This window comes from Trichechus manatus, unplaced genomic scaffold, assembly GCF_000243295.1.
Source record: "Trichechus manatus latirostris isolate Lorelei unplaced genomic scaffold, TriManLat1.0 scaffold00016, whole genome shotgun sequence".
NCBI lineage: Eukaryota > Metazoa > Chordata > Mammalia > Sirenia > Trichechidae > Trichechus > Trichechus manatus.
In genome coordinates this window covers 7,366,812-7,383,829 of record NW_004443952.1, presented here as the reverse complement: position 1 = coordinate 7,383,829, position 17,018 = coordinate 7,366,812, and the positions used below count along the sequence as shown (strand labels likewise).

Sequence of the window (17,018 nt, the reverse complement as noted above, 5' to 3'; positions counted from 1 at the left end):
TTCCCCAGCCCAGGGTCCCGAGGCCCACGTCCCAGGTTCCCCTCTGTCACTCACTAACCTTCCTCATGACCTTAGATAAGTCCTGCCCCATCTCTGGGTCTCCATTCCCATATTTAAACTAAGTGGAGGACTCAAATCACATAAGTAGCAGGGCTCCTTAGGTGTCATGGGCCCATCCAGCCGCCATCTGAGGCTTAAACCTCCTCCACCGACCACTGTCGCCACAGTGCCCTGGGTCCAAGGGACAAGCTGGAGTCTCTAGGCTGTGGCTTCCCCATCTCCCAGGATGCCTCACAGTTTTTCTTGCTAGTGCGAGAGCGCCCCCTGTCTGTGGTCCCCCTCTGACTTCTCTCGCCCCTGCCCCTGTGGCATCCCTGGACACAATGTGGCCCTGGCTCCGGAGACCTGGTGTGTTTGGCAGCTCCTCCACACCCCTTGGTCAGTGCCCGCTGTGTTCTGCGGCAATACTGATGAACATTATGGTTTGAATGCTTTGTGTGTTCATCATGCACTGAGCACTGTCCTGGGGCCTTGCACAGGTTATCCCATTTAACCCTTCCACCAACTCTGTGAGGTAGATACGCTGTGGTTGTTGTGTGCTGTCAAGTCCATTCCGACTCACAGAGACCCTATATGACAGAGTAGAACTGCCCTATAGGGTTTCCTAGGCTGTAATCTTTACAGTAACAGATCGCCACATCTTTTCTCCTATGGAGTGGCTGCTGGGTTCGAACCGCCAACCTTTCAGTTAGCAGCCAAGCGCTTAATCATTGTGCTACCAGAGCTTGACAGCTGAGGAAACTGAAGCACAATACTGGGGTGTCCTCACTCCACTCCTCCTTGGAGTCTTTGCTGAGGTGGGGCAGGGCGTCTTCCAGACTTGATTGCCTCACGCAGCCTTTCTTTCTTCACTTTTCAAGGCTTCTTGTCCCTACTTTCTTCTACTTTCTGTCCCTCCAAAGCCAATTCTACCTTAGTCCTTGGACCAGAGTAGTCGCTCAGATGTACACTGTCTTCCCTGGTTGTCAAATGAACCCCAGGAGGAATCTGTTTTCTTTATAGTGTTTGTCCAGGAATAGCCCTTCAAATTGATAACCACCTCTCAGGTGTGCAGCGCACTTTTATATAATGAACACAGTGCTATTATGCCTGTTATCTCTTTTGAGTTTGCTGAAGACCAGCTGATGGGAGGCAAAGGTGACAGACCCCTGCACTGAGACAACACTGCACATTCCCCCGTGCAAGTACATGAAGTTGGGAGAGTTATCCTAGTTTGCAAAATACGTTGTGTCCAAAGTACATCAGGAAAGTTCCCAATACATTCTTTGATTAAGAAAACACTATACAGATTCTCCCATTCAACTACATGTAATCAAGAGTTATCCAAATTTTCGATGTTCATTGTGTATAAGAAGGATGGGAAAGTTCCCAACCCATTCTTTGACTGAGAAAACTCTACGTAGATTTTCCTATTCAACTACATGAAGTCAAGAGTTATCTTGGTTGTCAAACTACACTGTGTGCAACAAGGACACAAAAGTACCCAACATATGCTTTATATGAAAAATAGCTAATCTTTATCTAATATTTATCATATATTAAACTCTTTATGTGGATTATCTCTTTCAATCCTCACAGTAACCCTTTGATCCTTGTTTTATAAATGGTTGCCTATGGTCACACAGCTACTGAGTACTGGCAGCAAGATTTGAATTTAGTCAGCATGACCCCAAGGGTGAGAGCAGTTGTTGTTGTTGTGTGCCATCGAGTCGATTCCAAATCATTGCAACTCCATGTGAGCAGAGCAGAACTGCTCCATAGGGTTTCCAAAGCTGTGACCTTTAAGGAGCAGATTGCCAGGCCTTTCTTCGGAGGTGCCTCTGGGTGGGTTTAAACCTCCAACCTTTCAGCTAATAGTCGAGCACTTAACTATTTGCACTACCCAGGGACTAGGAAGAAGTGGGAGCCCTGGATTCTCACCCATGCTCTGCCAGTGATTTACTGTGTGGTGTTGGGCATCTCCAACTCCCTTTGGGCCTCAGTCTCCCCATCTGTAAATTGAGAGGTTTGAGCTAAGCAATTTGTGAGGCTCTTCTGAATGTTGACAGGTATCCTAGGATTCAAGGATTCTCCAAGACCCCCCAGAGCCCGCTGTGCATGGGGCCCACAAGGACACCCGCTCTAGCAGTGCAGGATCCAGGCTGTGAGGATCCTGGAGCCAGGCCCCTTGCAGAGCCCAGGAATCCAGGCTAGGGACCCTCGCAGTGAACCAGCCCAGCACCAGGATAGGCTGCCCGCGTCTGAGAGCTAGAAGAGCAGGTGGTCAGACGACAAGCCAGAAGTGGAATCCTGGAGCCAGGGAAGTTTCAAGAAGGTCATCTGGGCCAGCTCCCTGTCCCTATGCCAGTCTATGCTTGGAATCTGAGCATCTCAGTGGGAAGGGACTTCAGAAACCAGCCTGCCCAGCTCTTTCCTGGTGCCCAGACCTGCTCTGCCCTGGCCCGTGCCTCAGCTCAGAGTCTCCCTCCCTCATCTGTGTCATCTCTGGACTAGTCCATGGAAAATACTCCCTGACCGAGCTAGAAACTGCTCCAGCAACTTCCCCTAACCCAGCCTCCTGAACCCACAGCCCAGGTCACCCCACAGCGCCCATGGGCCTGGTCTGCTGAGCTGTGCTGTCCCCAGGCCTATTCTGGATCCTTTCTTCCTGGCCAGCCTGAGCCCAGACTCCAGCTCCATGCTCTGTGCATCCTGCTGTCTCTGCTCTGGATGCGCCCCAGTTTATCAATGTCCCTCGTAAAGTGTGGCGCCAGGAAACAGAACTGGCAAACATGCACTCTGCTCTTCCAAGCCTGCTCCGCCACCCACCCCTTCCTTGTACCCATGACTTCATGCTATCTCCCGCAGGCCGCTCTCATGGTAACGGCCGAGCCACATGTAGACTGGCCACAGGCCCTGCCAGGCCTGCCAGCTCTGATGGAGATGGCCTTCTGACGGACGTGGCCTGCCTCTCTGTGGCCAGTGCCCACACTGCACCCCACCCACAGCACCTGCGGAGACCCCGGTGCCGAGGGATATAGACTGTGCCCCATTCTGGCAAAGCCCAGCCTGTCCCCCCTTTCCCCTCCCCCAGGAACTTTTGAAGATGACAGTGATTAGGGAAGGCAAGCTCAGAGATGCACTTTTGTGATCTGTTTCACAGAGACCCATAAAAAGCCTGTGCCCCTTTGGCTCACACATCCCAGGCCAAGGGGTGCCTTTCCAAGGAAATGACCTCAGGTGCCCCAAACCCCTGAAGTCCCAAGAGGACCTTGGTTATACCCCTACTTACTGTAAAGCGGGCAACCAACCCCGCTCCCATGCTCCCGCTTGTCTGGAACAAATCTTTTTTTGTTAAAGCAAGGATTGAAATATATATATATTTGGTGAAAGTATACACAGCCAAAGATACACCATTTCAACAATTTTTACATGTACAATTCAGTGAAATTGGTTATGTTCTTCAATTGTGCTACCATTCTTTTTATCCATTTCCAAATTATTCCACCCCTAAGCTTCTCATGCAGCCCTGGTAGTGCAGTGGGTAAGAGCTCTGGCTGCTAACCAAAATGCCGGGAGTTCAAATCCACCAGCTGCTCCTTGGAAACTACGGGGCAGTTCTACTCTGTCCTATAGGGTTGCCATGAGTTGGAATCGACTCGATGGCAACAGCAACAGCAAGCTTCTCATGTAACTTTTTGAGTTGCTGTTGTCAGTTTGATCTCACATAGATAATTCTTTAAAAGAGTACAATGCTCAAAGCAGATATACTTTACTAATTAAGATAAGCTATTTTTTGGATCAAAGAAGGCTTCAGGGGATAGTTTTGGTTTAAGGTTTAAATTTTAAAGATTGTCTCAGGGTAACAGTTTCAGGGGTGCACCCAGCCTCAGAGGCTCCACAAAGTCTGGATTCCAATGAGAATTTGAAATCTGTCAGGAACAAATCTTGCTGCCTCCACTCAATAGCTGTGTGAAGGTGGACAAGCATTTGTAAAACACACATCAAAGGATCAGTGAGGATCAAAAGAAATAATCTGTGTAAAAAGCTTAACATAGCATCGGATACATGATAAGTCCTGAATAAAGGTTAGGCCATATTAGGGGTCACTGCTGCCATCGCCTCTTATCGGCTGTTTGTCAGAAAACTCAAAGGAGATAATGGGCAAGACAATCTGACTTCTTTCGCCCTCAGTTTCCTCATTGGAAAAATGGGACAAAAAGAGTACCTACCTCAGGTTTCTGAGAGGATTAAGTCACGTATACACAGAAAGCCCCAAGGACAGGGTCTAGATGTGGTCAGTGCAATCTGTGTGCAATCCACTCGACGGAGGACGTGTCCTACAGCCAGTGAGAATAGTAACTCTGCAGAACAGACAGCAATGGAGAATGTGTTAGAGATGGAGTAAGACATTAAAAAAAAAAATAACTGCAATTGGACACGCAGTCCAGTTGGATTCTGCCTTTAAAACTTAGTTTACCGCTAACTAACTTCATCACCTTGGAACAGTTGCTTTCCTGTTCTGACCCGGTCCATAGCCATCAAGCCGTTATCTACTATTAACTAGCAGTATTACTATTACTATTATAATTACGAACTATTTTTGTGTATGCAAGGTTTGGGAATGGAACTCAGAAAAATGGAAACTGTTGGTTCTGAGTGCAAGAATTGGGTGAATTGTTCCTCCTTAAAAAATTTCTTTCAGATTGTTAAGACTCTTGTCCTCCCAAACGAAACCAAATCCACTGCCACTGAGTCCATTCCGACACATAGTGACCCTGTAGGACAGAGTAGAACTGCCCCATAAGGTTTCCAAGGCTGTAAATCTTTACGGAAGCAGACTGCCACATCTTTCTCCTGCAGAGCAGCTGGTGGGTTCAAACTGCCGAACTTTTAGTTAGCAGTCAAGCACTTTAACCACTGCACCACAAGGGCTCCTCTTGTCCTCCCAAGGTCTCTAAATTGAGGAAAAATAGTCCTTGCCTCCCAGACCTGATCTTCCTGAGAGCTGCACGGGGTAGGTGTGCTCGGGAGCCTGTCTTCTCTCCGGGCCACTCTCCCTCCCTGGCCAGGCAAGCTCATGTAAAGACCGCCACTTCTGGGACTGTTTGCTGTGCCACCTGAGCCATGCCAGCCCCGACCCTCTGGCATCTGATGGATTTGATTACTAATCAATTCTCTCTCTCTCTCCTCCTCATGTCCTCCCTACCCAGGGGGACAGAGGTGACCCAGGGCCCGACGGTGAACGTGGCGAGAAAGGCCAGGAGGGACTGATGGGCGAGGACGGGCCCCCGGGGCCCCCTGGCATCATTGGCATCCAGGTGAGCGTGCATGGCTTTGTGTCATGGCTCGGCCCTCCTAGGTAAGAACATTTGTGCTGCTTCAGGCAGCTGGGAGAGAGGTTGTGGCAGCAGTCAGCTAAGTGATCGTTTGTTGTGGTCCTTCCTGCACCAGGGGGTTCTCCAGAGTACCAGTCGGACCATGTCCCTCCCCTGCTTAGCCCTCCATGGCTCCCTAGTGCCCTCAGAACAAACTCCACTCTCCTTAGCCTGGCTTGCCCAATGCTGCGCAAACCTGGCCCCTGCCAGCCTCATTCCTTCCAACCCCACATTCAGCCATACTGAATTTTTTCAGTTCCTTGGACAAGCCATACTCTCACCCCTGGGCCTTTGCACATGCTGTTACTTTTAGCTAAGACAATCTCCCTTCCTCATTCCCCCATCAACTACTTAACTCCTATTTGGCCTTCAGCTATCATCACAGACATCACTTCCTCCAGAAAACTTTCCCTGTTCCCAGGCAGGGCCATGTGCCTCCAGTGACATCCAAGCCCCCTGTGTGTAACTGTGTGTCACCCCCATGAAGTCCAAGACCTTGTCTTGTTCACCTTTACGGCCTTAACACCCACCCACTGCCTGTCACAAGGAGGTGACCAAACCCTGTTTATTGATTGAAAAGACAGAGAAACTCTAGTCTTCCATCCTACCAGAAAGTCATTTAGCCCATCCACAAACACTCAAGTGCATCTTCTGGGGGCCTGGCCCCCTAAGGATGAAGAGGTGAATCAGACAGCATCCCTGCCCTTGAGGGACATGGAAACTGGTAGAGAAGGGATAGGAACTGCTCTGTTTAATATGCGCAGACCCCATGCCCAATGCTTTCTAGAATATTCCCTCTCCGATACTATTTGATGCTGATAGCAAACCTCTGAGAATCAGAGAGGTCAAGGAACTTGCCCGGGCTCACACAGTTAAGAAATGGCAGAGCTAGGATTTGAACTCGGGCCTACCTGATTCTACATATACCACTCTTCTGCTCTGGTGTGGCTGGAACCCAAGGCTCAGGTTGGGGAGCTGGGAGGGTGAGGGTGGGAGACAGGTGGAGAGCTGATTTTAGAATGCTTCCAATATTAGACTGTTGTCTTGGGACTCGACTTTTTGGTTAGAGAGCCTGTAGGTTTGCACGGTTGAGCAGGATGTGTGTGACATAGGAGTAGCACTTTCCTAGTGCTGGGCCAGTTCATTTGAACTGCTTGGGGCCAGTGGATTAGGCAGCCTTGCAGATAAGCTGCCCAAATGTACAGGCCTACTGGCATTCTACCTTGAGCAAGCCAGGTGGTGAGATCTCAAGCCTCCGCTGCCAGCCCATTTTCCCTGGGCTGTGAATTTCGCTCTTCATCCCCCAAATGGAGAGATTGATGTTGTCACCTGGGAACAGCTGCCCCATTTCATTCAGGCCTGCTCTTGAGATTGTTCTTGCCTCCTGGGGCGTTGAAATGACTAACCAATATGGGTCCAAATTAGCCGGCAACAAACTGTGACTGTGGGAAAATCGTTTGTTTCCTAAAATAGAACCAAAGCTCTAATCCCCCTTAACAGCTGCAGCAGCGTGAGCTCAGCAGACGACCAGAGAGGCTTCCCCTGGGCTGACGCAGCGGTGGGGAAACAGAGGAGTGTAGCAGGAGGGGCTCTGGCCCTGATTTCTAGTCAGTAACTTTCTGTCTGACTTTTCACTCACCTCTTGCCCTCTCTGAGCCTTCCTTGCTTGTGGTAAGATGAAGGATTTGGAAGGCATGAGCTCTAGGACTGTTGAATTCCAAAGTCTCAGGGACACTTTTTCGTGCATTTTTGAGTAAAGTGATTGCGGAATAGGCACTAACATGTGGCAGAAATAGCCCTGGGCCCAGAGCCCAAAGGTCTATTCCTAGTTCCTGGCTCAAGCACCCACTCTCTGTGTGGCCTTGGGTGAATCACTGCACCTCTCTGAGCCTTGGTTTTCTTATTTTTAAAGAGTAAATGAAACCTTGGATAGGAAAGCACTTTATAAAATGCACCAGATTGTCTTTATGCACCTGGATGAGAAAATGGTGGTGGTAGTGATGGTAGGGATGATGGTAGTGGCGGTGATAGTGGTGGTGGTGATGGCGGTGGTGATAGTGGTGGGGGCAGTGGTGGTGATGGTGGGGGGGGCAGTGGTGGTGATGGTTGGGGGGGGAGTGGTGGTGATGGTGGGGGAGGCAGTGGGGATGGGGGCAGGGGCGGTGGTAGTGGTAAGAGTGGTGCCGGCGCTGGTGATGACAGAGTGGCCGTAGTAGTAGTACTAAAATCAGTATTTTGCCATCACCTCCAATTCTCATTTGCCAAGAGTGGAAAGAGGTTCACTGGGGCCAGACTGAATGTGTGTCAGGGTTGTGGAGGCACCGACGGGCCAGTATTTGAGTTTCTTTGGCATCAGGGCTGTAGGTCAAATGTCTCCCACTCTGTGTCCTGGAAACAGTTGAGTACTTTTTAAAAATAGAATTTTATGAGCCATGAGGGCCCTTCCAGAAATGCATCTCTGTGGATGGGGGCCTAGCAAAAGTCCTAATTCCTGCCCCACGGCCTCATCTGACTGGAGGCTCCATCCCTTACTCAGGGCTTCCCACCATGGGGCATGTCTCAGCTTGAGAGGGCCTGGAGACCAAGCCTGTCTTGGGGGAGACCCGTCTCCTGTCTCCCTGGCTTCGGCGCTGACTCATTTCTCCTCCTAACCAGGGATCAGTTGTTGCAGTCACATCAATCCACCACCAAATTCCACCAGCCCCTGTATCATGATTTCATCATTGCCCAACCACACCAGTCTGGGGCGTGGTGGGGGGCAGGGGGAGCAGAATCTAAGGATCCATGTCTCATTTCTAACCTGTCTGGGCGACCCAGGGACAGTACCTTTATCTCACTGAGCCTCAGTTTCTGTAGCTCTAAAATGGATCAGGAGCCCTGGTGGTGCAGTGGTTAAAGCACTCGGCTGCTAACCAAAAGGTCGATGGTTCGAACCCACCAGACGTTCCACAGAAGAAAGATGTGGCAGTCTGCTTCCGTGAAGATTACAGCCTTGGAAACCCTATGGGGCAGTTCTACTCTGTCCTATAGGGTCGCTATGAGGCAGAATCGACTTGTTGGCAGTGGGTTTGGTTTTTTGATGGGTAAAATGGGACCATAACCCCTTCTTCCCAACACCGTTGTGAGAATTGAATGAGATGTGTATGTAGAGTGCAGACACAGTGCCTGGCCCATGGTTCAAGGTCCTGAGGATTATTAGTATTTTATGACTGGAGAAGCAAGAGACCTTGAGATGGTCTAGTTCAGCATTGTCCAATGGAATAGAATACAGCAAGAAATGAAGTCCTGATGTATGTCACAATATGCAGGAACCTCGCAAATATTATGCTGAGCAAAATAAATCAGTCACAAAAGGACAAAGATTGTATAATCTCACTTATATGAAACCAAATATATAGAAACCAAAGATTATTAGTGGTTACTAAGGGTGGCAGGGAGCAGGAAAGGGGGAATTTTTTCTTAGGGAGCACTAAGGTTATGTTAATGGTGGTGGAATGATTTGGAAAAGGATAGCAAGAATGGTTGTACAACTTGAAGAATGTCATCAGTGTTGCTGAATTGTGCATGTAGAAATTGTTGAGACGGCGTATGTTTGGTTAAGTATATTTTTACCACAATAAAATAAAATAAAAAGAAATCAAATATGGGCCACTTGTGTAATTTTAAGTTTTCTAGAAGCCACCAGAAAATTTTCTAGTAGTTATAAAAAGTAAAAAAGAAACAGGTGGAATTAATTTTAATATTTTATTTAACTCAGTATATCCAAAATATTATCATTTCAACATGCAATCATTGTTTTAAAAAATCATTAATGAGATACTTGTGTTCTTTTTTTTTTAAACCAAGTCTTTGAGATCAATTCAGAAGCTAAATGTTTGTTGAAAATATTTGATCTGTACCTAGGTTTTAAAAAATTTACAGTTGAAAAAGTAGATTCATATGCCCAAGTTTCTCCAAACATACTTAAAGGTTTTCCAGTAACCAAGTTGAGTATCAGTTTTTAAATTTAATTTTATATTAATCAAATTAAATTAAGAATTCAGTTCCTCAGCCAGAGTAGCCACATTTCAAGTGCTCAGTAGCCACATGTGGCCAGTGGCCATGATATTGGACCATAAAGGGCTAGTCCAAGACTTTCATATCAGAAGTGGGGAAACAAGGTCCAGAGAAGGGGAGGGACTTGTTCAGGGTCACATGAGAGTCAGGCACCAGATGCAGAGCAGTCTGTGCTTGGGTCCTTCCAGGGCCAGTGCTCCCTCCTGGTGGTTCCCTTTGGGACAGCGTTGTCTTCTCCAATACATTTTTCCACGTTGTGTCTTTTGAGCAGACTTTCTCCCTTGTGCTCAATCAAAGCCGCTGCCCACCCCACCCAGTAATTTCCATCACTGGCCACCCCAGAGAACTTGGCTGCCCCTGCCTTAGGACAACTGCTGCAACCTGCAGGCAGGAATCAAGGCCCTCTGGGTGGCCCAGATGCCTGCATGTTCCTCTAGGACCGCCTCTTCCTGCCTTTCCTCCATCACACTGAGTCTGTGCCTCCTCGTAAAAGAAAGCTCTACTCCCACCCCAAGGTTGCACCTTCACCTCTCTCCTTCTACAGCGTGAACCTCTGTTAATGAAACGCTCTTGAGTGCTTTCCATGAATGTAAATATTCTTCCCAGCTCCCTTTGAGGCTTGGGCCTTGAGGGGATCCTCCTCTGGGGACAGTCATTCCCCTCCCCGCCCCGGGGACAGTCATTCCCCTCCCCGCCCTCGCCCTCTTCTCGCTCACTCACTCATGCGCACTTCACTCACTCACTTCTACTGAATAGTTTCCCTAACCATGGAGATAAAGCTAGATCAGCCCCCTGGGGGCAGGACAGGCTGAGCAGGTTGGGGATGCCCCATGGGATAACGCTTTGCTGTTCCAACTCATAGTGACCCTATAGGACAGAGAAGAACTGCCCCATAGGGTTTCGAAGGCTGTAATCTCTAAGGAAGCAAACTGCCACATCTTTCTCCCACGGAGCTGCTGGTTGGCTCAGACCGCCGACCTTTTGGTTAGCAGCCGCGTACTTAACCACTGCACCACTAAAGTTCCTTCCCCATGGGATAGAGAGGGGCAAAGCAGCCTGTTAGAGGGAGCAGCCTAAGTGCCCCAGGCACACCCCACACACCCAGTGGGAGAGTAGGGGAGGGTGGTTGACCTTCCCAACACAATGGCCCACAGTGAGGAGCCCCTCACACCCCAGGTCCCAAGAGGGGGGCGTGTCAGTGGGACACGGCACTAGGAACTGTGCAGAGATGAGGAAGACCCTAGAAAACCTCTCCTGCCTTCCTCATGTTGCTACCCGGAGCTGGAGGTGGAAAGGGCCCCTGGACATGAAATCAGACAGATGCCAGACTGAATCACAGACCAGCTGGGACCCTGGGCAAGTTAGTTGTATCACCTTTGGAAACTTGAGCTTTCTCCACCTATGGAAGAGGATCTTCATCGGGCTTCACTCATAGAGTTGTTAGGAGAGGTGGATGGAGCTTGGCCCATGAAGAGCTCAGTTCAGAGAGCTGTTCCCATTAGCAGCCCTCAGGCACCTAACAGTAATCATGACAACAGTGACAACAGCGATAGTCACAGTCTCAGCCAGCATTCACTCTCTGTCAGCACTGTTGTAAGCATGTTACTGTATCAAGTAGTTGAACCCTCAAGCTCCACAAGGCAAACACTGCTACTGTGTCCATTTCACAGATGAGAACCCTGAAGCACAGGGAAGCGAGGTCACATGTGCAAGGTCACACTGGTCTGGAGTGGCAGAATCAGCTTTGAACTTGACAGTCTGGCTCCAGAAATGGTGCCCTAACCACTCTGTGGGTCAGCCTCCAGGCTTCTCTCATTCTTACCTTTCTCTCATTCTTTTCCCTCCTCTCCCTTCAGGGTCCTGAAGGAAAACCAGGCAAGCAAGGAGAGAAGGGCCGGACTGGAGCCAAGGTAGACCTCCTCCTGCCACCATCCCCTTCCTCCTCCTCCCTTGCCCCACTCCCTCCCTGTCCCTTGCTCCTGCTGGGGCCTGGTGACAGCTTGTCTCTCCTGCTGCAGGGTGCCAAGGGCTACCAAGGACAGCTGGGTGAGATGGGCACACCTGGAGACCCCGGACCCCCTGGTACCCCAGGCCCTAAAGGGTCCCGGGGCAGCCTGGGACCAACGGTGAGGACTCTCTGGCTGGCATGGGGGTGGGGGTGTCCAGCATGAGACAGAGGGGACCAAGGGCAGAAAGGGAGATGCCAGGATGTCAGAGATGCCGGGTTCCCCTGTGCTGATGTTGCCCACCCCAATGATCAGCTAAACACCTGGGCGTTCATGTCCCAGCCGCCTCTTGTGGATCATGGATCCCTTTGGGAACCCGCAGAAAGCTGCAACCCCTCTCCCTGGAAAAGTACACACAACACCAAATACTTCTTGCAATTTGTAGGGGTCTATGGGCCCCTTGAAGTCCTTTATGGACCCAGATTAACAAGCCCTGCTATTGGGGTGGGGAGAGGGGACTAGACCCATGTGAGGGTTATCAAATGAGGTGTTTCCCACGGGAGAAAGATTCATGAGGATCTGGATACAGCAGCTGCAGGTCCATGGGTAACTCTGAGGGTGCCCCCAGGCCATTGCTGGGCTGTCCTGAAGGAAGGACCTCAAAGGGATCTGACTGCTGCAGGGGAGTGAAAGCTCGATGGGGGCGACAGGGGCAAAAGAAAATGATGCAGCATCTCTGAGCAGCAGCTAGTGTATGCTGGTAAACAACAGTGCTGGTTTGTGGTATTTACCAATTCCTGTGGTGTAAATGCTCCTGCTGTGGTTGATTTCAAGCTACCACTATGATGTTGCTGAACGTCGAGTTAGGAGAGATGCTCAGGAGCACTCCATTATGAAGTATTTCCACCACACAGATCCGATACAAGAGACGCAAATAACCTCAGGAGCTTAGGCAATAGTAAAATGTATCAAAACAATTAGGAAGGGCTGAGTTTTGAGTCTGCATCACTTTTGTTTTTAGTATACTTTATTTAATTCTAAGTTCATATAATTTAATTTTATCAACGGCTCTGTTTTACAAATGGCTCACAAAATTCCTGAACGTTTAACAATCAGCTCTCATGAGCCACTGGAGCCGGGATTAAGAAGGGCTGGGGTGAGGGGTGCTCCAGGGAGGAAAGGCTGAAGAACAAACAGATGCCTTGGTTCTGGGCAGAGTGGGCGTCTCAGGCTGCTAGGCTGGAGCCTGGGGGCAAGACTGCACCTAGGTCCCCGCTGGGAGTGTCAATGAGGGTCTCCTCCTCTCATAGGGTCCTCCGGGACGGATGGGGCCCCAAGGAGAACCGGGACTGGCTGGTTATGACGTAAGACGATGCTGCCTTAAGGAAATCTCTCCTCCCCCTCCCTCAGAAACTCTGTGCTGCAGGCCTCTGTCCCCACCACCTCCCAGCTGAGGGTCAGCCCTGGGGCCGCTGAAGGTGGCAGTGTCACCCGCACAGGGAGCCCCGGGGCCCATAGAGGAGTTGGGACCACCGATGGGACAGGTGGGGGCGGGGCAGCTGGAGAGGGATTACACGTCCCTGAGTCCTTACTGAGTACTTCCTTCTGGTGGTGGGTGCTGCACATACCTTATCTCTGAGCCTCACAGCTGCTTTTTTGCATCCAAGTCGACACTCAGATGTGACTGAGCCAAACCCGCTAACACATCTAGGGAGATCAGGGTTCAGAGAGGCATGGAGCTTGCTCTGAAAGGGAAACTGAGGCTCAGGAAGGTTAAAGAAATGGTGAACTGGAGAGAGGGAGGCGGTGCGAGGAGCCCAAGGGAGGTATCTGCACCTGCAGTCCTGGCCATAGTGTGGGAAGTCTGCAGGGACAAGGGTCTTGCCCCCTCCTGGAGGATACCGCCTGGGTCTTCTGAGATGTGGCCCCAGCTCTGCTCCAAGGTGTGGTGGGCAGAGCCCCACCATCCAAGGTGGCACACCCCTGAATGTGCTGGCCCAGCCAAACCCACATGACATGTCTGGGAAACCAGGGCTCAGAGAGGCACAGGGCCTGCTCAAAGCCACGCAGTGAGTGGGGCAGAGCTGAGGCCCAGCGGTGCAGCCCAGTGTCTCCATCTCTGAGCTTCTGTTCCCCTGCTTTGGTTGCTCCTGAGTCAAACCCCCCCCCCCAATTCTCTCACCTGTCACCACCTTCTTTTCCTGTAGGGACACAAAGGCATTGTGGGACCTCTTGGACCTCCTGGACCAAAAGGTGAAAAGGTGGGTTCTTGGTCTTGGGAAGCAGCTGCTCCCTTGTATCCATGACCAAACTCAGCTCTGGGGAAGCAGGAGCAAGCTCCTGGGTACCTGTGATGTGGGAAGTTCAGGCCGACTCACCCCTGCTCACACTGTGGCTGGCTGGGAGGCAGCCCTCAAGGCCAGTGTTGCTGCTGCTGTGCCCACAGGCAGGACCATCAGCTCTGCATATGTGTTGGGTGTTGTCTCTGTGCCTGGCATGGTGGACAAAGACAGACACAATCTCTGCCCTCATGGGGCTTGCAGTTGGGCAGGGGAAATAGACACCAATCATATAATGACTACACTACCAAGTGCTGTCGAGTTGACTCTGACTCATGGCATCCCCATGCATGTCAGAGTAGAACTGTGCTCCATAGGGTTTTCAATGGCTGATTTTTTGGAAGTAGATTGCCAGGCCTTTCTTTCAAGGCACCTCTGGGTAGACACGAGCCTCCAACCTTTTGGTTAGCTGCCAAACGCATTAACCATTTGCACCACCAGGGACCCCTATATAATGAGTGGAACTGTGTGATTCTTCACTTTATGTACGTGGAAATTGAAGCCTTGCATGTGAATGAGATCACCCAGCAAGAGTGAGGAGAGAACACTGAGCAGAGTAGGGTTTGGGATGAGAGCAAGGAACACCAATGTTTAATGGCCAAGGAAGGAACCACTGAGGCAGGGGGAAGGTATATCCATTCCCCACCCCATGGCTCCAGATTAGGCAGAGGAGAGAAATTGCTGGAAGGAACCTTGCCAATCATCCGACCCTGACCCACTCTGGGGACACTGAGGGCCAGAAGGGCCCAGGCATCGGCCCTGGGTCACACCACCAGGCAGTACCTGAGTGACCCCAGAACCCAAGTCTCTGAGTCTCAGTTAGTGGCTCTGCAGCCCCCTCCCTCCCCTAATTACTCAGCTGGAATGTCTCCTAGTAGGCCCTGCCTCCTGCCCCTTGCCTCCCCGGCCCTCCTTTCTTTTGCTGCGTCAGCTCCCCACTAACTAAATCCCACTGTCAGTGAATCACCCTGGCCTGGCTTGCTGTCCAGCTGGCCCCTTCCTAGTGCTTGGAGAAGAGCAAGTCTTGGATCAGAGCAGAGCAGGCTGCAGGACAGATCCCACAGGAAGCTGAGAAAGGGACCCCGAGTCCCTTTTCGCCCTCACTGTCTGCCATGGTGGGCACAGAAAGGGTTAACACAGACCCTGAAAAAGAGGAAGCAGTGGGCCCCAAAACCTTTGCTCTGGGTCATCTGCAGCCCCAGAAGCAGTCCACGTGGCTGCTGAGAGTGGAATCCTAACACCAAATCAGGCCAAGTTGGCCAGGGCCTTTGGTGGTTCCCCGGGATTCTCTGAGCCTTGATGGCCTCATCTGTTAAGTGGGTGCGTACCTTGGGAATGTGAGGCTAAGAAGGACATCAAATATGTGTCAGACTCCAGGTTCTGGCTGCCTCTCCCACAGAGGCATTTTCTGATTTATAAGGACATTTCATAATATTATTATTATTTATTAATCTATTAGTATGAATAATTAATATTAATTCAATCATTCATCCAACTCTCTGACAGGTATTTATTGAGGACTTAGTGTGTTCCAAGCCCTGGGCTAAGGGCTGGGGAGTGATACCCTAAAGAACTCAGAAGTGAAAATAGTCACACAAATGAATAGTCAACCACAAACTAGAAGGTTCTGGCAAGGGAGAGAGCCGGTTCTGGAAGGAGAGTGCCTGAAATGCAATGACCACATGCAAAACTCTTTCCCTAGGTTTTCTCCTATAACCTTCACCATGACCCAGCACAGAGGTGTCATTGTCCCATATGACAGGTGGGGAAACTGAGTCTCCATGATGCTCAGGGACTAGCTCAGGCTCAGTGGTGGGAGGCCGTAGGCCAGGATGCAGACCTTCGTCTATGTGATGCTGAGCTCTGCTTCCCAGCCAGAAACCTACGCTTAGATGAGCCAATGTGCCGTTCAACCTGAAAATCTCCCGTGGGGCATGTGTCTGCAAAGCCAGGGGCCAGAGGGATTAGGAGATGGCATGAGGCTGGGAAGGGGGAAAGGGAGAACTCTTCCAGCTTTCTGGTGCTAAAAAAATGCACCCCCAAATCACAGCCATCTGATCAGTCATGATGCCTTGGGGAAGAGGGGTCTGGATAACTGGCTTTTGGCCCAAACCACCCCTTGCTTTGTGTTTGTGTGGCCTTGGCCTCTTCCTTCTCTGGGCCTCAGTTTCCCCATCTGTAAAATGGGGACAATAGTCCCAGCAGAATAGGATTGCTGTAGCAATTCTATGAAATGATGTATGAAGCACACCTCATGAACTGCCTGCCATATACAGCATGCTAGATAAACACAGGCCCCCTCCCTCTAAGCCCGCTAGTCCAGCTGCCTCCCTTTACAGCAGAACCCAGCACTGGGACAAAGGACCATGAGAAGTGGGCCCAGGTGGGGAGGAGAAGGAATCCCCACTCCCTGGGCCACCCCCCTGGGGACAACTGGTTCCAGGCCTCAGGCTGAGTCCCACCCACTTTCAGCCTCTGCCCACAGGAGCCACAGAGGCCCCCAGCCAAGGCCTGCTGCCGCCAGCCTGGGACTGACTCATGCCAGGGACGTGCTGCAGCCCCAAGAACATGCTTCAGCTCCAGGGTGTGCTCCCCCGTCTCAGGCCTTCCCTTCAATCCCTGAGGAAAACGAGGGGGCTCAGGGGCCCTGGCTTGAGCCCCTGCCTAGAGTCGGTCCCCAAAGAAGGTGACACCAGGTCTCAGAGGCTGGAGGTTTCTGAGCTCTGAGGTTCTGCCATTTTCTGTTCTGCTTATACCCTCCTTACAGCTGGTAGTGGGCATCCAACCTCTGGGGCCTATGGGTGGACCAGGGCCCAGGATGGCCTGCAGTGGCACAAGAATCTCAGCCCTGAGCTCTGCTCCACCCCCAGTCTGTCCACATCCACGCACCCCATCATCACTCTGTTATTATTATCAACAACAGCAATTTTAATGACTATCTACTGAGCCCCTGGTTCAGTGGTAGGATTCTTGCCTTCCCTGTGGGAAACCCAGGTTCAATTTCTGGCCAATGTGCCTCACGGGCAGCCACCACCCATCTGTCAGTGGAGGCTTGCGTGTTGCTATGATGCTGAACAGACTAAGAAGGACTAGGAAGAAAGGCCTTCGAAAATCAGCCAGTGAAAACCCTATGAATCACAACAGTTCAATCTGCAGCAGATCGTAGGAATGGCGCAGGACTGGGCAACATTTAGATCCATTGTGCGTGGGGTCGCCATGAGTTGGGGACCAACCTGACTGCAGCTAACAACACTGAGCCC

At 50.8% G+C, this 17,018-nt stretch overlaps 1 protein-coding gene across 1 annotated transcript in view; it reads left to right on the top strand.

Annotated features, from left to right (window-relative positions):
- Nucleotides 1-17,018, top strand: part of COL27A1 (collagen type XXVII alpha 1 chain) — a 153,447-nt gene that overhangs the window by 117,935 nt on the left and 18,494 nt on the right. The window contains exons 37-41 of the mRNA XM_004372133.1: nucleotides 5,253-5,360; nucleotides 11,330-11,383; nucleotides 11,492-11,599; nucleotides 12,730-12,783; nucleotides 13,627-13,680. Of these exons, the coding sequence (XP_004372190.1) occupies nucleotides 5,253-5,360; nucleotides 11,330-11,383; nucleotides 11,492-11,599; nucleotides 12,730-12,783; nucleotides 13,627-13,680 (378 nt within the window). The remainder of the gene's footprint in view (nucleotides 1-5,252; nucleotides 5,361-11,329; nucleotides 11,384-11,491; nucleotides 11,600-12,729; nucleotides 12,784-13,626; nucleotides 13,681-17,018) is intronic.